The sequence below is a fragment of the Cavia porcellus genome, unplaced genomic scaffold (genome assembly GCF_034190915.1).
Source record: "Cavia porcellus strain 051 isolate PalLab524CR breed Dunkin Hartley unplaced genomic scaffold, mCavPor4.1 scaffold_1, whole genome shotgun sequence".
In the NCBI taxonomy this organism is placed as follows: domain Eukaryota; kingdom Metazoa; phylum Chordata; class Mammalia; order Rodentia; family Caviidae; genus Cavia; species Cavia porcellus.
Window position 1 is genome coordinate 143,288,404 of NW_026947484.1, and position 25,483 is coordinate 143,313,886.

General features: G+C 39.7%; 1 protein-coding gene across 2 annotated transcripts in view; it reads left to right on the forward strand.

Moving 5' to 3' along the window:
• The window catches only part of Kyat3 (kynurenine aminotransferase 3), a 47,191-nt gene that overhangs the window by 18,821 nt on the left and 2,887 nt on the right, over positions 1-25,483 (forward strand). For both annotated transcript variants that reach the window (XM_003479048.5, XM_005007911.4), the window contains 9 exons: positions 812-961; positions 4,449-4,535; positions 4,757-4,882; positions 4,977-5,097; positions 11,309-11,385; positions 12,168-12,257; positions 13,804-13,990; positions 20,881-20,954; positions 21,476-21,562. In XM_003479048.5, the coding sequence (XP_003479096.1) occupies positions 812-961; positions 4,449-4,535; positions 4,757-4,882; positions 4,977-5,097; positions 11,309-11,385; positions 12,168-12,257; positions 13,804-13,990; positions 20,881-20,954; positions 21,476-21,562 (999 nt within the window). The remainder of the gene's footprint in view (positions 1-811; positions 962-4,448; positions 4,536-4,756; positions 4,883-4,976; positions 5,098-11,308; positions 11,386-12,167; positions 12,258-13,803; positions 13,991-20,880; positions 20,955-21,475; positions 21,563-25,483) is intronic.

Here is a 25,483-nt window from a genome sequence, read left to right on the forward strand (position 1 = left end):
TTTCGAAGGAGAAGAAATGGCCAACAAGTACATGTATATTTATGGGGAAATGCTCCGTGTCATCAGAAAAATGCCAATCAAAACCACGACAAGCAATCATCTTATAGTCATAATGGCTATCATCACAGAAGCAAAAATGCTGGCAAGGATGAGGAGAGAAAAAACTCTCAGATGCTGTTGATGGTCATGTAAACTAGTGCTGCACCTATAAAAACAACAGGTGTCTCAAAAGATAAAGCCAGGCATAGCGGCACTCACCTGTAATTCCAGCACTCAGGAGGCTGAGGCAGAAGGATAACCATGAGTTCAAGGCCAACCTGGGCTACATAGTGAGTTCGAGGCCAGCCTGAACTGCATAGGGAAACCTTAAAAAAAAAATACTGTTAAGTTCATTTCTATTAAAATCAAATACTTTATAATTATGTATTCTTGAACCTCTTGTTTCGAAGTCAGTTTTCATCATTAACAAATCTTCATAACTTCATATAGAAAGTTAGGAAAAACATAATTGACAATTATAACAATTTGATAACTGATAATTTAATTGAGTGCCATTTAAAAATACAAGTTTTCTGCTGAGTATGGTAACAGACACCTGTAATCTCATTACTCGAGAGGATGAGTCAGGAAGGTTGAGAACTGAATACCAGCCTAGATAATATAAAAAGGACTTACCCAAAAAGTTTTTCCATTGGATAATTACCAGTGTGAAATACAAATTTTTAAAAGTCATACATTTTAGAGCTACCTCAAAGAAACTGGTTCTGTAATCAAATTCAATTGGTTTATTTCTTATTTTTTAATCCAACAGGGTCATCCATCACTTGTGAAAGCCCTGTCCTGCTTGTATGAAAAATTTTATCCAAAGAAAATCGACCCAAATAAGGAAATCGTTGTGACAGTAGGAGCATATGGATCTCTTTATAATGTCATTCAAGGACTGGTTGATGAAGGAGATGAAGTAAGCACGTTAACAGTGTTATAATGTCTGTGTTAATCCCATCACTCATCCCATCTGTGACTATTCTATTTATTTTGTATTCTTTTTATTTCAAAGTATATTAAAAATTTTGATGCATATACCATAAAGTTAACAAATCTGAAACATACAGCTGAATAAAACCCCATGTAACTATAACCCAGATAAATTACATTTCCGGCATCCGGAGAGGCTGCTTTTGCTTTCCCCTCTTAGTCTGTGCTCTCTCTCTCTCTCTTACGCTGTTTTCCATCACCACAGGTTTGTTCTCCCTGCCCTTTTATCTGACATAAATAGAATCATACAGTGTACGCTCTTGGGTGTGGCTTCTGTCATTTCTCATTACACTGCCTAGTGTCACCCGTTTTACTGCATTAGTTTATTCTTATTTTTGTAGCCTACTTGGGTAACGGTAGGTAGAAGTAGGCTAACAAGGTTGAGGGAAAGGAACCTTTTGTCTTCATTGCTTTAATCTGAACTCGAGCAGCAAGGGTTTGGTCTTTTTGTGTCTTTACATGCCGGGGTCACATGTGCAGTACAGATGTAATTAGAAAGCCGAGCCATCTCTGCCATACAGCCCTGGGATGCAGGTCCAGCGCTGGCACCTGCCTCACTCATTCACCCCTTCTGAGACCCTTGCTTTAATATCTCCTGATCTCTTCATTTATCCAGAATTTACTGAGGTTCTCCGGTATGCCAGGCAGTCCTAGAGAGGTGTTTAAAAAATGGTTTCTCCATGCACAGGGTTCCTTATCTAATAAAGGAGACAGATTTGCAAAGAAGCATTGCTTAGGCTGCATCTGAAGTGAAACTATTATCTTGAGCTATACTGGTAACTTACTCTGAACTCATAATTCTTTGTCATGTTATTTTTATAAAAGCTACCACCACCTTCTTTATGCTCTCTTTTGTATCTACATTCCCTCTATCATACTAGACAAAAAGTATTTTTTTTAGGAAACATGTGAAGGACTTGTAGTCACATTTTTATATACATAATCTCTTTTCATCCTATAAGGTAGTTGAAAGTTTCCTTGCATTTTCCTGTTAAGCCTGTGCCGCTCCTCCTCCCTGCAGTCTCTTGAAATGTCCCAATGTTCAGCCCCTGCCTTGCCTTCTTTTCTCTAGTCTTTCTTCTCCGAGCACCGTAATACTGTGAAAATGCATACAGGTCATTTCTTTTATATAGTCCCATTTTATTTTCTTCATAGCACATTACTATCTGAAGTTACCTAATTTACTGACTCGTTTTCTTATTCATCACAAATCTCTAATATATAAATGCTTTGGTTTTGGAGGCTGGTCATTGGCAGAGTGGTACTGGAAATTGAACCCAGGGTCTTCACACTGAGCTATATCCCTAGGCCTTTTTTATTTTGAGATAGTTGTTGCTAAGGTGTTGAGGACCCAGGTGCTATGAGCTTGGATCTGCTATCATCCTACCTCAGCCTCCCAGAGTGCTGGATTATAGGTGTGCACCACCACCCTCAGTTGAGAACTTATTTAGTCCAGCATCTAAAATAACAAGTGCTCAAAAATCACTCATCAAAAAAGACTGGAGGAGCCAGGATATAGCTCCGCTGCACAGCCTCTGCCTGGCAAGTACAAGGTCCTGAGTTCAATTCCTAGTATCAAAAAAAAGTGGGAAATTATTTCTACCCCAAAAGTCAAGGATTTAAAGTAAAGGGCATCAGCTGGGTTCTTTCCGCTGTACTGCAACGGCTCCCTGGGTTATTTTCCTGGACAGCGCTCTCACTTTATTTTGGGTCCTGTGTCTCCACCAAGTGACACAGGTAGGTGCTCTGAGTCCCTCAGAGCCTCATAGATGAAGACCTTCCAGTCTACTTGAAGTGAGGACCCAGTCCCTTTTCATTGCTTTGCCCCCCACAGTTGGTGATTCCAAGCTTGTCCGATTGTACTTGTAGCCTCTGTCTGAGCTGAATGATGGGTACAGAGGGACTTTTACGATAAATCCCTTCCATGAGGAAGGCCCTGACCAGCTATTTCTCTCATAAGAAACACAAACAGTAGCAAGTGACACTTAAAGCAGCAATTGTTTACTAGTAATTTGATCCAACCTCAGGGCATGATGGTACACACCTGTAACCCTGGCACTTGGGAGGCTGAGGCAGAAAGATTGCCCAAGTCCAAGGCCAACCTGGGCTAGATAGTGAGTTCAAGTTTGCCTGAATTTCGGGGCTAGGATTTAGCTCAGTGGCATAAGCACCTGCCTTGTGAGAGCGCGGTCGTGAGTTTGATCCCTGGTACCGCTAAAAAATAAAAATAAAAAAGATTAGATACACTAGTTTGCCTGAACTTCATAGTGAAACCCTATGCTTATATTCTATAATTTATATATAGCATTCATGTGACTTTATTTAACAAATTATTTTAAAAATAGAGAACTACATGTTCACGCATAAATACGAACACAGTATAAAGAAAGTATTCTAAAATTCAGTAGACTCTCATGTGATCATTAAAATAGTAAATACAAAAAGTATAGTAGCATGGAAACTTTAGGTAATACTGGTGGGTTTTAAAAAGGTTGGTGGGCCAGGGATTTAGCTCAGCAGTATAGTGTCTGCCTGACAAGCAAGGGGTCATGAGTTTGATCCCTAGTACCAAAAGTAAAAAAATAGAAAGGTAGAAAGAGCGCCTTCCTGGCAAGCACGAGGTCCTCTTGGTAATGAAAAATTTAAATTTAAATTTTAAAAAATTGAAAAGTTAGAAATAAACATTGAGTGTATACGATGGCTATAAATTATGTATTGTAACTTACCCTATAGGAAAGCCAAGTCAGGGATACTGTATGAGGGCTAGGAGTGAGATAGTGCCTGGCCCTCACCTCAAAGGCCACCAGTAGGCCCTGGGGAGAGCGTGAAACAAGCTGTGCATCCAGAAGACTAGGATAACACAGACTCCAGATACGGGGCACCTGGAAGGCAATTGTGGATATACAGGGCACCTGGAAGGCAACCGTGGGTATCAGACAAGAACAAAGGTCTCCTGGACTGTCTTCCTGCATTTACTCTTTGCTACAGAATGCTCCGAGGAGAATCATCTTCACTCTCAGGATAATGCTTGTTAATTAGGACCCCATGCCAGAGGCTGCTCCAGTCTCTTTCCGTACAGTCCTGCTCCTGTCACCGTCTAAAACATCATATAGTGTACATCCTACTTTCTAACTTTGGATAAAAATAAGTTATGATTTTGGTTAAATGTCTCTTTTCTCTTTCCCAAAATAAATCTTCCTGTGCACATGTAAAATTTTACCATTTCAAGCAGATCTACTACGGTCCATCCACAGATCTACAAAAGCCCAAGAATTCAGACAGTTCCATGAAAACAAGAACTGATTTCTCACTGTGGCATCTCAACCTGGAGACCTCCTTGTACCTAGGAAGTGCCCAGTATTTGTGAAGTGAATTAATGCTGATGTGCTGTGTTCTTGGTTGCTTTATTTCAGGTCATAATAATGGTGCCTTACTACGACTGCTATGAGCCCATGGTGCGAATGGCTGGAGCAACACCTGTTTTTATCCCCCTGAGACCCGTAAGTTTGTCCGTCAATTCGTATGCTGTTAGAATTTGTGAAAATATTAACAGATGTGAGCCTAGCACTTAGGTCATCACTGTACGCATGTCATTTATTCCGTGACCCTTGCTGTGTCTTTCTTTTGTTTTGGATTTTTTCCCCCTTGTTAATTTGTTTATTTGTAAGCTAACAGATATGAATTAATTCCTTTAAATTCCATCTTCATTTTTCATGCTTAGAAATATGTTGCTGGAAAAAAATGGTCCAGTTCTGACTGGATATTAGATCCGCAAGAACTCGAAAGCAAATTTAATTCTAAAACCAAAGCCATCATACTGAATACTCCACACAACCCCCTTGGCAAGGTAAGTGAGTCTCTCTCTGTACGCAGGCTGTGACCTGTTGTCGGCTCATGTTCTGAGTAATAGTCAGCTGTGTTCTTTCTTTCAATCTGTGTAGGTGTATACGAAAGAAGAACTCCAACTCATTGCTGACCTTTGCATCAAATATGACGTACTCTGTATCAGCGACGAGGTTTATGAGTGGCTTGTGTACACCGGAAATAAGCATTTTAAAATAGGTACTGATTATTACATAGGCTCACAAATGTAAGTGTATCTGTGCACATTGGAACAACTGATTAGAAGGGAAACCAAATCAGCTTTTAAGTGGTCTTTGTTATCCATGTGTGTGTGAGCCTGTAAGAGTAATATTTCAATGAATAATGCTTGTGTTGGGATTCATGAACAGCTTGAAAGACAAACAGTGCAGACTTAGGGAGAGAGATTTCAGCTCACTCTCTGAAACTGTGAAGCCAGGGAGATTCTACTTACTGAGGTCTCCTTGACCTCAGTAAGAATTCTGCTTTCCCTGGATACCTATAATACAGGGAGCCAAATTGTTCCTGAAGAGATCCTGGACTGTCTGTGCTGAGCAGATTGCTCAAATGCAAGGCAACGGGAAAAGATGACAGGGACAATAAGCTCCTGCCACTCAGTCCTTGTCCGGAATTTTGCCATTCCTAGTGTCAAATGCCCACATCTTCTGGAGTAGCTTGAATTTGTATTGACTAGGAGAATTATAAGCTGGGCTGGAAACTTTGAGTCTTTGCACCTGTCGTTCCATTGTCTAGAGACTTTTTTCCCAAGTACCCACCTGGCCTGGATCTTTACCTCATTTAGATCTTGCTGCTGTGTCACTTTTAATGAGCATCATATTTCAGATACTTATACCTCTTCCTCCAGCACCTGCTTGGTCTTTTTTTCTGGTCTATCTTGCTTTTCCATTTATAGTAACTATCAGAATCTAAGCATTTCACTTTTAAACTGCGAAAAATAAAGATTGTTTTTTGCTGACCTCCTCTGAAACCCATTTTCCAGAACAGAGTCAGAAAACTAGTTGAATAAATTAGAAATATGAATGCCAGGAATATAGCTCTGGGGCATACGCGCCTGCCTGGCAAGCATGAGGTCATGAATTCAATCCCTGGTACACAGAATAAAATTAGAAATACAAAATAGACAGGGAAGGATGGTAAAGGATGTGGCAGAGATAGATAAAACTTAGTGCATGAACCATAATTGTCCTTGTAGCGCATTACAAAGTGTCTGTAGCTGTAGGAGGAGATAACAGGTAGTTGAGGGGATCAGAAATACAGTGGACAAAAGATGGAATAATAGGAAGAGAAAAGCAAGCAACATGTCTATCAGAAAAGCTAGTATATACTTAGACATAGAGGTGTGCATGGTCAGGAGATACCTGAGAAAGGTAAGTGGTTCGATTTATGAGTGTGTTGGGGTAACTGGTACCAATGAGGATGAGAAAGTAGGGTGACCCTAAAGGACTCTGTGTGAGAACAAAGGATATACACTTTTTTGCAGTACTCAGGGGTTCTGAAACTTACCGAGTAGGGCATCTGGAAGTCACAATATTCTTCATCATAAAATAGTGACGGAATGAAAGTAGAAGCAGTTCTGACCCAAAGTTAGAAAGAGTTTTTTCCTTGAGAAATCTGAAAGTTCAAAATCAGTGTGAAAATCATAATTCTGGGGCTGGGGATTTAGCTCTGCAACATAAGCGCCTGCCTTGCAAGCGCATGGTTGTGAATTTGATACCCAGTACCAAAAAAAAGATAAAAATCATAATTCTATTTATACTTGTCTGTAACAAACAGTGATTGAAAGAAACACGTTTGAATTTCTCTGATTTCTAGTAATATTCATTTAATCCTAAGTCATTTGTTTCACAGTGTGTAGCATTTACTGTCAGATAAGTGGCAGCAATTGCCAGAGGCTTCAGAAAATTGTGGGGAAAAAAACTTAAAATTCATTTTTTTAAAAACTTCATATATAAATTTGATTGCTGAGTGCCAGTGATTACACTTTCGGAACTACTACAAACAAGCAAGGCAGGATAATTGTTTCCATGATGATAGATAGATAGATAGATAGATAGATACATAGAGACATAGAGACAGAGAGACATAGAGACAGAGAGACAGAGTGCGAGCGAGCGAGAGCACCAGGTGCAGGTGCCGTGTGCCCTGGCAGGGGAACTGATAGGTGGAACGCATTAGAATTGGGAGCTACAGGGCATCTAGCACAGCATCTGAAGCTGGGAGGGAGCCAGGCAAGTCTGATCGTGGGACCTGTGGATTGCTTGGCTGTGATGAAAGTCTTACCCAGGGGCAGTGGGGAAAGGAGCAGTAGATCTGTGGGCGGGAATTCAGCCAAAGCCACTCCTACTTCTCTTGGTATAAAGGCTTCCTAAGTTGGAGCATCCCCTGGCCATCAAGGAGGAGGAAGCTAGGGGTATGCAGACTTAGCAGCCCTAATGATCAGGAACAGGTTATCAAGGCATATATTTTTGGCAATGAAAATTTTTGTGCAAACTAGGCCATAGTAAAGAGTAAATATTCTCTAGGAGAATATTCTGCCTACATACTACATCAGAGTCCTCTGTTGCTCATCTTGTTGATTCCTTGGGTCTCAGACCATCTGGACTATATTTCCCAGTGGAAAAGTCAGTCCAGTGTGCACAATGAATTGTTTCATTTTGTTTGTTAACTGAATTTAACAGTATTAATGACCAGGTGAAATAATCTGGAAATTTATTCTTTAGACTTATGGATTGGAAATTTACCAGGGTGAAGTGTAACCTTACTATTTGCTAAAGATAGTCAAGATACATCTTTAAACTCAGATCTTTTTTAAGTTATGAAGCCATATAGTTAAAAAAGAACAGAATGGGTTCACTATTTAGAAAGCACAATTTGATTCTACCAAACATATTCTATTTAGTGTTGAAGTCTATTCATGAAAAATACAAAATAGCTCTCACATCAGTGTGCAAAGTGCTATAGTTACTTCTCATATAACACAGTGAGGCATTTTATTTTAGCTACACATCATGATGTGAGCATCATTGTCCTGTTGCCCTAGAGGCAGTGCAGCTCTTTCATGGTGTCCCTAATCTTTATCTGACTTCTGTTAAAGTCTGAATCATCTATGAATAACAGAGCTGCTTTGGCTAAATTAAGCATTATTTGTAGTTGATTGGAAGAGCAAAGACTAGCTGCCTTTCAGATGGAACCTCAACCTAAATTTAAAGTATAATTCACTTTTCTAAAATCATCAAACCTGGGGCCAGGAGTGTAGCTCAGAGGTATAAGTGCCCACCTGACAAGTACAAGGTCCTGAGTTTGATTCTCAGTATCAGGAAAAAAAAAAAATCAGACCTGAAAAGTTTTGGAGTTTTTTGTTTGATGATTTTTTTGTTTGTTTTGTTTTATCTTTTTACTACCACATTCATCTGCCACATTCTCTGCATTCATTCATTCTTTTGCCTGTATCTGCATAGACTTCTGTGCCCCCAAATCTTCCAAGGTAGAGGGGACACAAGCTTCTGGATATTTTAATATTACTTAAGTTTCTCTTTTTATAAAATGGTAGGGTTTGTTCTTTTTGGTTCAGATTCTTGATGCAAATGATATTTCCTGGTCAATAAAATGACATTTCAATCAACAAAATTCTACTCACCCCTGCCCTAACTTATATGAATATAAAAATTAATTAAAAATTTCTTGTAAGCTCTTCAACTGATCAGGTTACCTCCTTAGGGAGTGGGGAAGAAATCCACTTTTCTGTAGCTAAAATAGTCATTAATAAAATAACTCATTTTTAAAATACTATGACTAGATTTGATAGTTTGATATTAAAGTGGATAGTTTTGATTTGTTTTACATAGAATTATAGTGAAAATGTAAGAATTCTATTAATCTCTCTGGATAAATCTTATTTCAAAGAATTTTTCTAGGTATTGTTTTTCTTCATAGGCCTTCCTGATTTCAGAGGTACTTGTACATTATTACACTAAGAAGTGACAGTCTGCATTATACAGACTGTCGTCTGTTAGACTTCCCTCTGGTAAAATAAGAGTAGGGTGTGTGTCATGTTTGTCTTCCGGAATACTTTGGAAAGAAAAAAAACATCTCAGGGGATATAGTTACATCAAATATTAGAATATTCCTTTTTCAAACAGACCTTCTAAATATTTGCCTTATTTACCTGTTTGGTTTTTTATATTCCACAAAGACCATATTTATAACTTTTATTGTTTATATAGTTTTCCTACCATTAAAATATTGATATATTTCACAACAGATTAAAATTACTTATGTATCATTTTTTGAAACTTCCTTAGCTGCCTTTCATTTCAGTAAGAAGACACTTGCTTATGAGCAGATTACTCTGAAACATCAGATCTCAGGCCCCCAGAAATGGATATTTATTTTCCCTTTGTGTGTGCCAGCACTCTTAAAACAATGTGAAAGTCCCTATTGCACTTCTAAAAAACAAGTGGTAAAACTTAAGAGGTTTACGAGGTTGCATGTTACGACACTAGCAGCTAAATTACCTGAAGAATCCAGCCCTCCGTGTTACAGCGGCATCCTCAGCAGATTCACAGGCCCATCATGTGCTGTTTCAGATGGGGTCTTACTCTGCCTTCCAGGCTGTCCTTGAATTCACTGTGGAGCCTAGGCTGGGCTCGACCTCATGGCAGTTCTCACATCTCACAGTCCTCTTGGCTCAGCCTCCCACGTGCTGGGATTACAGGCATGTGCCACCATGCCTGATTCATTCACCAATGTCCATCAAAATTCACAAGCACTTGAGTTTCACATCTCCTTACCTTTGTCACCTCCATTCCCTGAGCGGAGACACCCTTCCCTCCCTTGTCTGCCTGTCTGAGGCTGAAAGGTCTTCCTTATCTCGGCCCAGCTTCAGGCCACAGGAAGCTGTCTGCAGTACCCTCTTCCATCCTTCCAAAGTCCATGCCTGCACCTCCTTGGCACTCATCACACTGGGATACAGTCCCAGTGTCTCATCCCTGGACTAGAGTTAAGTTCTTTGAAGACAAAAACTATTTCTTCTTGAGCTACCTTACTTTCTGGCCCCTAGTAGTTGTTAAAAAGTATTTGACACATGAGTGAATGAATAAAATGAAGGACTTTTAAAGCTAGTAACTGGCTTAATGACCTTTATAGAGTTGATTCTCATTGCTTAGAAATTCTACATTTGCAAATTCCTCAGACCCTAAAATATATCTATAACCTTATAATCAATATTCATGGTACCTCAAAGAGGAGCAAAAACTGACTTACCCTACACATGCATCCCAATTGAGGCTGGACAGGGGGACTCTCCACTTCTTTAGCTCTGGCTCCAAAGCTGTGATTTGTGGTGACTCAGCCATTTGGAAAGCCCTAAGCCCTGTGCTGAAGCACGCATATGCTCCTGAGCACAGGAAGGTGACCTCGTGTGCTTGGATAGTGTGTCTATGTTGCAGCTTCATTCAGCTACAGCTTCTGGGGGTTATTAGGAGATGAAGCTGAAAGGTCCTTTTAAAATTCTGTGGATGTCCTTAAAACTACCACCTCGTACACTTTCAGTGGGTAAACTACATGATTTGAGATTTGTATCTCAACAAAGTTGTAAGCAAAATACACAACATATATATGTCTCTATCAATTAGTAGGCCTCACACCAGAGCTTCTGATTCAGTAGGTCCAAAATAAGTCTCAACTACCTCCCTTTCTTAATGCGTTCCAAGGGGTTGCTGATCTTGCTGACCTTAAAAAACCTTTGATCTGAAATGGAAGCCTGTAGAAATATCACAAACCAGGCAGAGTAAAGGAGTAGGTGCTTCACACCACCTGAAGCCATGCCACAGGAGCAGTATGTCTGAGTACAGTCACTGCAGCACTGAACGCTGGGAGCCACAGCAAGTGACTCCACCTCCGAAACTGGCCCGGAATGCTGCCTGTTGATACCACTGCCACTCCTACCCTTTGAGACAATTTTTTCACTTAGAATTATGAAGTCTATTTGTATACTATCTTGGTAAAGCATGGCAGTGTTCTAAAACAGTGCAATGTGTCCAGCTAACTGGATCTAACATACTGTTTTAGAAAACCTGTTTAAGCCGGGTGTCATAGCATGCATCTGTAATCTCAGCATTCTGGGAAGCTGAGATAGGAAAATTGTAATTTTGAACCCAGCCTGGGGAACTTAGACCCTGTCTCAAAATTAAAAAAAAAAAAAAGAATAAAAGCTGAGTATAACTCTGAGTATGGATGAAGGCCTTGGGGAACTGTTGGAATATTCATACTAACTGTTCTATAATTAATATACTTATTTTCATTGTATTCATGTACCTTTGTTATGTTTTTAGAATATGCTAAATATAAATTGATTGGAAAACACGTACCTAAGCTTTTCCCCGCTTTTCAGCCACTTTTCCAGGTATGTGGGAGCGAACAGTAACCATAGGAAGCGCGGGGAAGACATTCAGTGTGACTGGCTGGAAGGTGAGAGAAACCGGAGCTCGCTGCAGCCGGGGTGCAGCTCAGGAGGAAGGTTTGGGCTTAGCATGTGAGGCCCTGGGTTCAAGCTCCAGCACTCTCCTTGCCCAACAAGAAGAAAAAGTTGCTTAAAAATAGGGAGGGTTTTTTTTGGTTTTGTAAAATGTTTTGTGTTTTAAATGCATATAGACTCAGCACTTGGGAGGCTGCAGCCAAAGGATTACAGGTCCAAGGCCAGCCTGGACTACGTAAAGAGATTGTCTCAAAAGCTAGATGAATACAGATAGATAAAAATAAGTACATATATATACTTAGTTTACACAGATCTTTAGCTCTTAATTATTGACTTACACAGGTTTTGTATTGAGCTTCTTCTTGTTTGAGATTTAATTATTTCATTAAAAATAAAAAAAGGTTAGCCAGATATAGTGGCACATAGCTGTAATCCCAGTACTTGAGAGGCTGAGGCAGGAGGATCACTGCAAGTTTGAGGCAAGCTTGGACTACATAAGTGAGTTTAAGACCAGCCTACACTACATGGTGAGACCCTGTCTCCAAAAAGAAAAGAAAAGCAGAGATAGAGCCTTAGTGATAAAGGCAAAGTTAGTGATTCCACTTTTCCACAAAAGAGAAAACATTGAAATGCTTCTAACACTAACATTGCTTTCATTGTGTGAACCTTTCTGAACTGCCTATATTTAACAATTATTTTAACTACTCCCTCAGCTCTGACACTGATATACTATTAGATCATTTTTTAAACGTGTTTTTATCTCTTCTTTTCCCAGCTTGGCTGGACCATTGGTCCTAACCATTTGATAAGACCTATACAGATCGTGCAGCAGAACACAGTTTATACTTGTGCAACTCCTTTACAGGTAGGTGATCTAGTGACTTGGGATGGGAGTGTGATTTGTTGTTACATCACATATTTGAACTTTGTTCCCCCCTCCGAGACTTTCTTGATAAAGGCCTTCTAAAGCAATGGGATTTAGGAGCAGACACGTATTCACTGGTATCTAGAATTTTGTTTTATTTTGATGTATACACATGTAAGTTACTTATGATGTAGCTAATTTTTGCAGACTATTGTGTCTGGTCTGTTTTCCACCTATAGGCAATTGATTGATTAAAGCATGATCCTTCCATGTATTGAAATATTATGACTGTATTAGTTTCCTAGTGCTGCTGTAACAGATTGCCACAAATCTTAAAGCAACACAGACTTACCTTACAGAGCTGCATGTCACAAGTACAGAATGGGTCTAGAGGACCTTTGCACTATTTCCTGAGGCTCCTTGCCTTTTCTTGCTGCTCAAGGTTTCCAATATCCCTTGGTTCATTGTCACATCATTCCAACCTCTTCTTCCTAAACATAGCTCCTTTTACTAACTCTTAAGTCAGCTATTTCCCTTTTTTCCCTTCCACAGACCTCTGTAATTATATTGGGCCCACTGACTAATAAAATCAAGGTCTTTAAATCACTTCTGCAAAGTTTTACCATGCAAGCTAATGTGTTTACATATTTTGAATTTCAAGATATGGACATCTTGGAAGGTCACTATTCTGAGTTTTGTTTTGTTTGAGACAAAGTCTCACCATGTAGTACAGGATGGCCTTGAACTCACTGCGTAGCCCAGGGTAACCTCAAACTTGTAGAGATCTTCCTGCCTCAGCCTCCAATCTTCTGGTATTTTAGGGGTGTACCTCTCTTTTCTAAGAGTGTTAATATTGTTCCTGGGTGATCTATTCTGACCTAGTTGCCTCCCAAATGCCACGCTTCCTACTACCATTACCATAGAAGCTAGGATTTCAACATATAGACTTGCGGGATACACACCTTAGGTCCACTGCACTTAGTGACACTGACTTTTTCCTTGACCTGATTTCTCTCCCGACTTGCCTGAAGGGTGGTAGAGGAGTCACCTGCACACTCTAGAAGCTTGTTCCTAATCCCATTTCTCTTAGACCACCTTCCTAGGATATGAATGCTGTCCCAGGATAGCAAGGGTCTGCACCCTCAGGCAAGGGAGGGAGGTGCATTCCCACTCTGTCCATGCAGGTGATGGGAAGACTGACCACGCTGTGATTTCCCTGGTCAGTTTCTACACATAGCTTCTGCAAGTCTTTCTCAGGTCACCTCAGTAAAAACCAATTTAGTGTCTCTTTGTAACCAGGTAAGTCATCTTTATATAATCCCTCTTTTAAATTTAGATTTTCATGACTCATTTCCAGCTCATCACACTAGATTTGATCATTTGCGTGGAACTGGTTCCTCCTTTAACCCGAGGAGTTTAATATAGGTGCTTGAGTGACCTTTGTGCCAAAAATTCTACTCAGATGATCTTTATTTGTTATACCAGTAAACTGAGTAATGACTAATATTACTATGTTTCCTTCCCACATTTCAATCTTAATGTACAGGAAGCCTTGGCTCAAGCTCTCTGGGTTGACATCAAGCGAATGAATGACCCAGAGTGTTACTTTAATTCTCTGCCAAAAGAACTGGAAGTAAAGAGAGATCGGATAGTTCGTTTACTTGAAAGTGTTGGCCTGAAACCCATAGCTCCTGATGGAGGGTACTTCGTCATTGCTGATGTCTCTTCACTAGGTTGGTACAGTTTTTTACTATTTCAAATACACCCAAAGCCATTGTAGCTTTTTTTCTCTTAAAGGGCAGATTTCAACAATAATCAACATTTGCTACAGTTATCATTTCTACCTGAAATGAGACTGTTGTTAGATTCTTGTGGAATCAGTGCTGTGTAGATACCTCTTTAAACATTGAATTGCGGTCACCCTATTTGGTGTATATTTTAAAAACACTGCTACATAAAATGATGATGCACCCTACATTCATTTGGTAAGTTTAATTTCTTTTTTGCTTCCCAAGAAACGTACTGTTCTGTTACAAGATTTTTAGGACTGTTGAAGCCATCAGAAAATGTTACCCCTTGGGAATACAATGAAATGAAATAAACAAGAAAAATATAATACACTGAAAGTCTACCATATGCCAAGCACTCAAATGCCCTTGTGAAAAAAAGTGGCGTTAGCGCCATCTTTGCAGATAAGACAATTCACAAGATGATAAACTGGAGCTGGGGATTTAGCTAGGTGACGTAAGTACTTGCCTGGCAAGTGTGAGGTCGTGAGCTCGATCCCTGGTACGGGGAAAACAAAGGAGGAAGATATTAAACAGTTTACCCAAAGTCACACTGTTAGTTCTGTCTCCATTAAGCTGACAGATGTAACTCTGACATGCCACCAACCATCTAGAAGTTAGAAGTCTGATAATGTTTTATGTATATATATAAAAGTACTACTCACAATAATAAACTTTTTTTTTTTTTTTTTTTTTTTTTTTTTGGTACCAGGGATCAAACTCAAAACCTCATGTTTGCCAGGCAGGCACTTAGGGTGCTGAGCTAAATCCCTCACAATAATAAACTTTATAGCATATTTATTGATAGAAGTTACAGCCATTCTGAATAGAGCTTAAACTTTTTATAAATAAGTCAAATATATGTCACTTGAAAAACTAGAGTATTTTATTTATACCAAACTGCAGGTAACTGGAAAGAGTTAAAAAATAATCAACTTTTAATACAAAACGGTGGACCTATTCTAACTTCTATAATACACAAGCATGTGGCATTAATAGTTTTTACCTCTTACGTACAACCATCTTCACAGATTTTGGGAAGGAGTTGTTATGACAGCATGTATTTTGACCCTGAAGTCTCTTTCTAGAGCCTAGCAGGGCTGTAAAGAGGTGGCTGTGGGTGTTCACTGCACTATCCCATAATACTCCCTTACCTTGCTGACCAGCTTGCTGGCCTTGCCCGGTGTCCCTCTCATGAGAAACTCAGTTGTACTGACAAAGTGCCTGGCGGATCTGTCCAGGAGGAAAGCTGTTCTCAGTCAGTAGGCACAGGACAACAAGCTTACAGATGAGGGCAGTGTTACTGGCAGATCTTAGAGAACAGGGCAGCTTGCCTGCCAGGGCTAACAGAAAGGATGGAGGCCTCTGCATAATAGACGCTTAGCCAGGAGCCAAGGAACCAGAGAGAGAATGAGGGAGCTGAGAGCCAGACTTCCAGGGCATCACCCACACACGTGTCCACAGACAGGCCTAATGGATAGCTTTAGAACAAGCAGGCGCAAGCTCCATGGAGCTGGGCTTGTGTGACAGGAAGTTGGTATGGTGTCTCCACGGCTCCTGAGGCGTGCAGGGTCACTGGAGCAAACCAAGTAGGTGTATACGCTGTCCCACAGGGAGGTGGTCACCAGGAAATCACTTCCCTGTTCAAGTTAGCAGCTCACCTGTATCTTAAACTCAGTACTGATAACAAATTAAAGATACAAAATTTGGAGAGGAAGAGACTTTGTTGGAAAGGAGGATAAAGGAGAAGCTAGATAGCTAACCTGATACAAATCAGGGTAGGGCGCTCTGGAAAGATTCAAGACCTGTCATGGACCTTTTGTTCCTGGCGTCTCTTCCAGGGTCAGAGTCTCCCCTACCTAGAACTTGCCCTAACTGGGCTGTCTTTGGACTAGACCAGGCCCCCCTGCCCGTGTCATTTCTCGGTGGTCTAGTTGAATAACATCTTTCTGTCTATCTCTCCTTGGCACGGCCTTCTGTCTGGGGTGGACAGCAGGTTGGCAAGGAGGCACATTATTCAGGGTTAGCATAGAGTCAGTATGGGTGTGTGGATATTGGTTGTAGTAACACAGCCTAGAGAAGATCACACTGTGACCCAGAATGAATATAGAGGTGGATGTGTGAGTGGGTACTGAACAAGAATTTTCTCCAAAGTCCGCCCCGCTCCACGCCTCTGCTTCCCCTGCCTTATTTTGGAGATGGGGAGGAATGGCTGTCTCAGCTTGGCTTCTTGGCGCTCTCTCCACTCTCTGTGAGCTCCTTCTCTGGTCTTTTGGTGCAAGTTCCAAAGCTTTTGGTGTCTTTCTTTATCTGGTTTTTCTCCTTCTCTGTCTCTGTCCTTGACATTGTTCCCAGGGGAATTTCTCTAGTAAAATTGTTGTTGTTGTTGCTGTTATTGTTGTTGGTTGGTTGGTTGGTTGGCTTTATGAGAAAGGGCCTCTCTATGTAGTTTAGCCTGGCTTTGAACTCACTTTGTAGCCCAGGCTGGCCTCTGAACTCACATTGATTCTCCTGACGCAGCCTCCCGAGTGTTGGAATTTCAGGCGTGCACCACCATGCCCAACTCTAGTAAAGTTGTAACCCCTTCTAATCAGAGTTATCTAGAAAAATGAATGACGCCCTTGTCTTATTTTCTCTCTGCCTACAGACTCCTTTCCTCTACAAGGGTGAGTGATCACTGAAGGCACTAAAACAACATAGAATTACAACAGTTTATTATGTGAGGTTTGATTCAAACTGAAGCAAGCGTCTCTCTTACATTTCTTAATTTGTTGTAAGAGAACAGGCTACATCTCTTTCAGGCAGTTGCATTTGGCTAAATTACAAGGCCTGTTTTTGTTTGTTTGTTTTTATTTTGAGACAGAGTCTCACCATGTAGCCCAGGCTGGCTTCTCCTCCTCCTCCTGCCTCAGCCTTCTGAGTGCTGTGATTACAGGTGTTTGCCACCATGCCCGGCCTTCTCTGTATCTCATCCAAATGTGCAGCTCACTTTAGGAGATGATAAGAAGGAAAAGCACAATGTTATGTTTTAGATCCAGAAAGTGCTCCTAAACACTCACATGCACAGGGCTTTTGGAAGATGATTGGGTCACGAGTGCACTGTCCTCAGCAGGGGATTTAGCTACTCATGAGTTTAGCAGCTAAATATGCTGTTAGAAAGGGACGTGGTAGCCGGGCATGGTGGCGCACTCCTGTAATCCCAGACACTAGGGAGGCTGAGGCAGGCAGATCATTGCAAATTTTAGACCAACCTGAGCTACAAAGTGAGCCCAAGGCCAGCCTGAACTGCATAGCGAGACCTTGTCTCAAAAAGACCAAAAAAAAAAAGGAAAGGATGTGGTTAGGGTCTGATCACTGAGTATGACCTGGACTCTGATTCCTGGCCACCAGGACCAGAGCAGCGTTTTATCCGCCATACCCCTTGAGCAACCATGGACTGAAACTGAGCTAAACTAAACCTCTCCTCCTCCAAGTTGTGGGTGTTGAGTATCGTGTCCCAGTCACAAGAAAGTGACCGAGAGTTTCATTACTGATTTGCTGCCTTTGAGTTACAAGTCCACAAGATTTTTCACATGCATCATTTTTTAAAAATTTTTTTAATTTTTGTTTTTATGAGTACATATTTGCAATGTATAATGATTATGTTCATGATAGGGAGTTGGTACCAGTACACAGCACATCTTAGTTCCTTTCACATCCCCCTCTCCTCTGCCTCCATTTCTTGGTCCCTTTGAATCACTTATTTTGAAAAAGAAAATCATTTATACTTCATATCTCTAGAAAACATTTGAGCCTATTCATATTAAAGTGTTCTATAAGCCAAACATCTTGTTGCATGCCTATAATTCCAGTATTCTGGGAGGCCGAGGCAGGGGGATGGTAAAGATGAGCCAGTAGTCAACTTAGAGACTTGGCAAGAGCCTGTCTCAAAATTAAAAAAATAAAAAAATATAAGAATGTAGTTCAAGCCGGGCATGGTGGCTCATGCCTGAATTCCAGCACTCGGGAGGCTGAGGCAGGAGGATCATTGCAAGTTCAAGACCAGCCTGGGCTACAAAGTGAGTTCAAGACCAGCCTAAACTGCATAGTGAGACCTTGTCTGAAAAAGACAAACAATAAGAAGGAGAATTCTTGGCTGAAGGAAGTTTAACAGCTTTTTATATAAGAATGATTCATTTTGGATCCAAACTTTTCCAGATAGTAAATTCTAAAAAGTACTTAAGAGGGACCTGCGGTTTGGCTCGGTGGTATAAGCACCTGCCTGGCAAATGTGAGGTCATGAGTTCGATCTCCAACACCAAAAAAAAAAAAAAAGGATTTATCACACTGTGATACTAATTGTCAAGAGACAATGATGCAAAAGATCTTAATCTTCCATTGTTTTCCTAGTTAGTTCATCCATTATGCAATATTTGTTTAGGTCTTAGATCTTGGTTAAAATCGTACAGAAAAGATTTGTGTTAGAAAACCATTGTTTTGGGGCTGGGGGGATTTAGCTCAGCGGCACAAGCGCCTGCCTTGCAAGCAGACAGTCATCAGTTCGGGATGGGGTGAGGAACACGTCCCTTCTTTATGTCCTCTTTCCCCCATGGAGAAAAATGTTAATCTCTGTAAAATCATGCTACACAGGAAGAAAACTTTTATTTTACTCTTAATTTGCAGTGTCTCGACTTTTTATATACTAGAGGTTGTTTGTATCCATTCTTTTTTTTTTGGTACTGAGGACTGAACTCATGACCTTGGGCTCGCCAGACAGAGGTTTATGCCACTGAGCTAAATCCCAGGCCCTTGTATCCATTCTTAAAGATAAAAACAAAAACTTCTGCTTCGTGGTAGCTTGAGAATAAAAATAAACGACAATATCTGTGAACATAGTAATTATAAGTTTATAAATTAATAATATCAAGCACTTGTGATACAGTAGATACTGTATTAGGAAGTTTGCTAATGTCACATTCTTAAGAAAGCCTTACGGTAAAGAGCCTGTGCCCCACTGGTTGATGGGAAAGAACGGAAAATCAAGTACTTTAATAAACTTTTAACCACAGAACTTGACACTGAGCCCAGACATCCATGCCTGTACAGCGAATGTACCTGCTAAGCATCTCAGACTGTGAGCTTCACCCCAGAACTAAAAGGAGGCACATTTGATTAGAAGGCAAGATGATAGATAAGGAGATTATTGTTGTTGTCTGGCAAGAATTCATTCAGGACTGTGGAGGAGAAGCCAAGAGAATACAGAAGCCAAGTCAGGTTTTCATAGACTGCTTAAATATGCTAATACATTTGGTTTAAACTCTTTCTTTTGATAAAGAATGACTTTGTTTCATTCCCTGAGAGTCTTTAGCTTAGTCTTAAGAAAGGAATAAATTCCAGTTTCCAACTACAAAGCCTTCCTTCTTTCCTTTTCCAGCACTGTGGCAATCAATTCCTATTTTTCTAAGTTATCATAAAGATATAATAATAAAAATGTTTAAATGAGTAGTTCAGGCATCGGTCACAGTTAGTGACCCCTGTTCTTTTTTCTACATCCGAAGGTAGTCATGTCTACACCCTGCTATCTTTATACCTTCAATTTACTCCTATGTGTACTTGTCACGTCGTGACAAATTCTCACATAATTTACAATTAGATTCTAATACTATTAAGCTGTCATTTTGTTAGGGTCAAACTTGAATACACATTTGTACATATGTATTGAAAGAGTAATCTAACTTCCTCCTCTATACAGAGAGAATTGAAGCTGTTTCTCAGAATTGTTGAGACGACTAAATGAGAGAACTATGCAACGTGCTTAACAAACAGGAAGTACTCAAAAAGTGGTAGTATTTTATTAATGTTATTATATGGGAATTTGCTATCTCCTTAAAGTATAGAGACTGGAGAGAAAATTATCGGGTAAAAAAATAATAAATATATAGATATATATATCTTAAATATATATCTTTGGTATCAAGGCTTTTAAAAGATTAAGTTGAGAAACACCCGCTAGTGTTTAGTTAATTAAAAAAGTAAAATATCTCCCTCAGTTTGTTCCAAGTAATAAAAATTACAAACTTCACTGATAACAGTAACCATCAATATTGGGTCTTTGGGGGCATTCTGAAAGATCTGAGTGTACAAGCTAGTAAAATTCCAACAACAGGAAATGTAGATTGCTGAATATGAATGCCAGAAAAAATACCCTGCCCAGACTGGTGAAAATGATAGGAATGGAAATACATATTTGAAGTTTTTTCCAAAATAAAAACATAGTTGAACATCATAATATATGAAAGTAGCAAATAAACAACAAGTATAATATTGGAGAGACACGACCATTTCCTGTTTATGAATAATAAATAGTATTACTTTACTTATTCAACAAATAAGCCTTTTATGACTTGAGGACCTAAGAGTTGGGGGTGTAGTAGGTTGCAGACTAAATGCCTGACCCTCACGGAGATTAAAATCTCACAGTAATGTCATTATTACTGACAAATACAGATTACTTATTATTTCCTTAATGATTATCAGGGAGTCCTCGTTCTCTGTGGGAAGGCCACACTCACTCTTTCTTTCCCTTTCTGCTCTCTTCCTGCGCTGACAGCTGTCTGTGCACTGGACCAGGCAGGTGTGAGCTTCACCACGGGGTCTCAGGGCCACTCCTCTGGCGCGCCTTCCTTTGTTCCTTGCAATGCGCAGAGACTCCAGCGTGCTGCAAACCTCCACCAAATTCTAAAGTCAATCAGATTAAATCAGAAGAAAATTTTGAGTCTCAGTGGACTTAAGTGAAATACATGTATGTCATCTCAGATATAATTCAAAAGCAAACCTAATTTTTGTTGTTGTTTTAGATGTTGACCTCTCTGACATGAAGACCAATGAGCCCTATGACTATAAATTTGTGAAATGGATGACTAAAAATAAGGTAATGTTTATTGGCCTTTGCATTATTGTGTTGTATTTTAAACTTGATTTATGAGGAAAGGTTCACAAGCTTTGAAAAGCATTGGTTATGACTTTGTTACATGATTTTATACTGTGATTCTGGGTGGGGGATTTTAAAACATTTTCGTTTCAAACTATCAAGCTAGGCAGTGCAGCACACAGCTGTAATCTCAGCACTCTAGGAGGCTGGAGCAGGAGGATTTCAAGTTAAACCCAACCTGGAGAATTTAGTGCCTTAGAAAGACCCTGTCTCAAAATAAAAAAATGTGGGGGCTGGGGATTTAGCTCAGCAGTATAAATGCCTGCCTTGCAAGCAGGTAGTCGAGTTCGATCCCTGGTACCAATGAAAAGGAAAAAGACAAAAAATAAAATAAAAATAAAAAATGTGCTGCAGATGTAGCTAAGTGTCAAGCTCTGAGTTCAGTCCTCAAAATGGAAAAACTAGAGTGTAATATGTGTTGCCTCAAAATTGTTATTATTTAATCCTATTTATTTTTTCAGAAACTATCAGCCATCCCAGTGTCAGCATTCTGTGACTCAGAGACTAAATCACAGTTCGAGAAGCTTGTGCGCTTTTGCTTCATTAAAGTAAGTTCCACGAGCCACTCATAAACCCATTTATAATATCCTTCCTTCTGATTTATGAAGCACCTTTTTTTTTATTTTTAAAAATTATAAGCTCATATGCAATTTCTAAATTTTGATTTACTGCCCTGAAATTCACTGTGTAATAGAACAAAACTCAGCCTCTTTCACAGGAGACAACATACTTGAGATTCTTTACCAAGGTACAGTGCCCAGCATACAACAAAAAGTTACTAGATATGTAAAAACACAAGAAGATGTGACCCGTATTTAAAAAAAGAAGTATTCAATAAAAATATACCTACAGGTGACACAAAAGTAGGAATTAACAGAAAATGGCTTTAAAACAGATATTACTACTGTGCTCAGTAAATTAAAGGAAAATATGGTCGTAGTAAAAGAGGAATTAGAACTTTTTTAAAAATCGGGTGGAACCGCAGAACTTAAAAGTGTAATATCTCATATGAAACATTTATCAGACTTGGCAAAGAATTGAAGCTGTCAGGAAGAAGGGATGTCAACTTGAATATAGATCTATAGAAATGTCTAATCTGGAAAAAGAAAAGTTATTTTTAAAAATAGACATGGTATCAAGTGACGATGACATGCATGCCCTTGGAGTACCACAAATAATAACAAAGGACCTCTGTGTTCTTGCGTGGTGGCCGCCCTCACCCTGGGGAGCATATGTCTTTTCCTACTTGTACTTGACCCTAACTCATTCTGAAGTACTTGTTTCTTTTTCCAACCTTAATAAAACTTTGCTACTGTTAAAAAAAAATAATAATAACAAAGGAAAAAACATGGCAGAAAAGTGTTCTTTTAAAGAATAGTCAGTCATGTGCTTGCTTTGGCAGCACATATACTAAAATTGGAAAGAATAATCAGTCAGGTGTGGTGATGCAACTCTGATCCCAACATTTGGAGAGCTGAGGCAGGACAATCAAAAGTTCAAGCCCAGCTGGGGCTACATAGTGAATTCAAAGCCAGTCTCTACTACACAGCACAAGGCCCTATCTTATCCTCCCCCCCCCCAAAAGAAATTTGAAAAGAAAAGAAAAAATGGACAGAATTTTCTAGTATTTGGTGAAAAGCAACTTAAAAATGTCAGAAACTCAGTAAACTGTAACAAGTTAAAACAAAGCAAAACCTGGGTTTGATGGTGGTTCTCAGCACTTACAAAGTTCATGAGTTCCAGGCCAGCCTGGACTACAGAGTGAGACCAAGTCTTCAAAAAAAAAAAAAAAGAAAAGAAACCCTACACCAGGCATGATTAAATTGCTGAAACGTAAAGAAAAGATTGTCAAAACTAGAGAAAAACCATACATCCTAGGCACAGGAACAAACAAGACGTCACCTAACTTCTTACCAGGAACAAAGGGGACTGGAATATAATGCAAGCTCAGAAATAAAAGGCTGTGTCAGCCTCTACTACTCTATGTCTGTGAACATATTCTTTAAGAGTGAAAGTAAGTGACATCTCTGACTGACAAAAGCTGAGAGAGCTCATCACCATCATCAGATCTGTACTTAAAAAGATTCCAAAGATGTTACAGTGCCGCTTTTAAGATGTTATTGGCACTAATAACAATCACTCTTCATACCAACTTGTTCTTCAAAAACCGTGTCAGAATAATGTGAACACTTTTTTCACATTTAGAAATAATCTGTAAACAGCCTGTGGAAGGCCCCTTCTGAATAGAATAGAAATATTAACAACCTGACAAGGTAAATATTCAACTGATTTGAATGCAAAAATGAAAGGAAAGCTAGTAATACTGTTTCCTGATGGATCTAGAATTATGCATTGCATGAATAACTATGTTTCCTTGGAGACAGAATGTTTCTTCAGTTTGCTTTGACCTTTGTAATTTTGATAGTTTCTGAAAATTATCGGCCACCTCTTTTGAAGAAAGCCCTGAATTGCAGTCTGCGTTTCCCGGTGATTGAGTGGACATTATTTGCTTCAGCAGGAAAGCGCTGAAGTGCTGCTTTCCTCTTTATGTTGCATCAGGGGGTGCATGATTTCAGTTTTGCTCTTACTGGTGTAAGTGGATTAAATGGTATTTTCCAGGTTTTTCTGCAGTAAAGTTATACTTTTTCCATTAAAATAGATTAGACACTTTGCAGTAAGGTACTTTGAAACTATGAAAATATTCCCTGTCATATAAACCAATCTATTCATTTTAACTATGCAATAGTATCAGTAATGACCCATTGATGCCCATTTTACTCACTGGAATCAATCATTTCCAGTAAGTCCAGGTTCCTTTCAGTAGAGAGTGGTGCTTACAAACCAGCATCTAAACAGTACGGGTGGGTGCTCAGTGCTATTGGGGTGTTACTGTTCCCAGACTCCCCCAGTAGACAGAGGAGGGGACGGTATGAATGCATATACATGCATGCACACATTGATGTAAAATGTAGCCTGTATTAGCCAGCTTTCCTCTCACTGAGACACAATACCTCATACTCACAATTTAAAGGAGGAAATGGTCAGGTGTGGTGGTGCATGCCTATAATCCCAACACTTGAGAAGCTGAGGCAGGAGGATCACTGTGAGTTTGACACCAGTGTGGGCTCCTTAATAGGTTTAACACCAACCTGGACTACAGGTTGAGACTCTACCTCAAGCAACCAAAAAAATAAAATAAAAAAGGAGGAAAATTTTAATTTTCTTATGGTTTCAGAGGGTTGAGTCTGTGGTCTTGCTAGCTCCAAGGCCAGAATATCATGGTGGAATCTGCTTAGTTCATGGTGACTGTTAAGCAAGTAGGCACCAAGGAGAAAGGGGACAGAGACTGTATAGAATCACTGCAGTCACTCATTAATGACCCATCCAGAAACACCCAGACTTATGCTTTACTAATCTCCTGGGAGTTTCTTAGCCAAGTCAAGTTGAAGTATCGTGATTAAAGATCTTGCAGTCATCCCTCTGTTGTACAAGGAGTTCCAGGACCTCCACATTACCATAATTTGTGAATGTTCAAGTCCCTTATCTACATAGTATAGCATGTGCATACCATTTAATTATTTGAGTTATTTGTAATGTAATACAATGTAAATGCCATGCAAATAGTTGTTGTACAGTATTGTTTAGAGAATAAAAACAAAAAATCTACTTGTTCAGCACATAATTTATTTTTTGTTGGGTTTTGTTTCATTGTTTATTGTTTGTTTTTGAGGCAGGGTCTCACTATATAGCTCAGGATGGCCTTGACTATTTTGTGTAGCCCAGGCTGGCCTCAAACTCACAGCAGTCCTCCCAAGTCCTGGGATTACAGGTGTGCACCACCACACCTGGCTGAGAACATTTTTGAGATAGGGTCCTGTTATGTAGTCTAAATCGGCCTTGAATTGCTATGCAGCCCAGGCTAGCCTCACACTCCTCTTTTGCCTCAGCCTCCTTGAGTGCTGAGATTACACATGTGCATCACCATGCCCACCATAATATCTTTTTTTCAAGCATCTCCAGTTGGCAGTTGGCTCCAGTGCAGAACCAGAGATCCTGACAGACTGATTATATACGTATTTACTTCTGTATTGATAAGTATTTGTAGGGAGAGGGTTCTCTGGGAAAGAAAAAAATAAAATAAGGGCCTCATTAGATTTTTATTAAAGAAATTATTAGTAGAAAATCTGACTTTATTAAAGAAGTTAGTAGAAAATCTTACTGACAGCAGCTTTTGCCTATGCAGTTAGATTCACTGGCTAATTCTGACTACTTAAAGAATTCCTTTAGGAGCAAGCAAAAGGACAAAGATAGAGAAAGAAAGAAACCAGACTCAGAAAAGCACCAGATAGCACACATAGCACAAGAATTTACAAGGAAGGAAGGACTGCTCTGTAACGGAGATTATCCAGAGGAAGATATGGTGAGCAGAACATAGAGGAAGCCAAGAGCCCAGAAACCAGAATGACTCC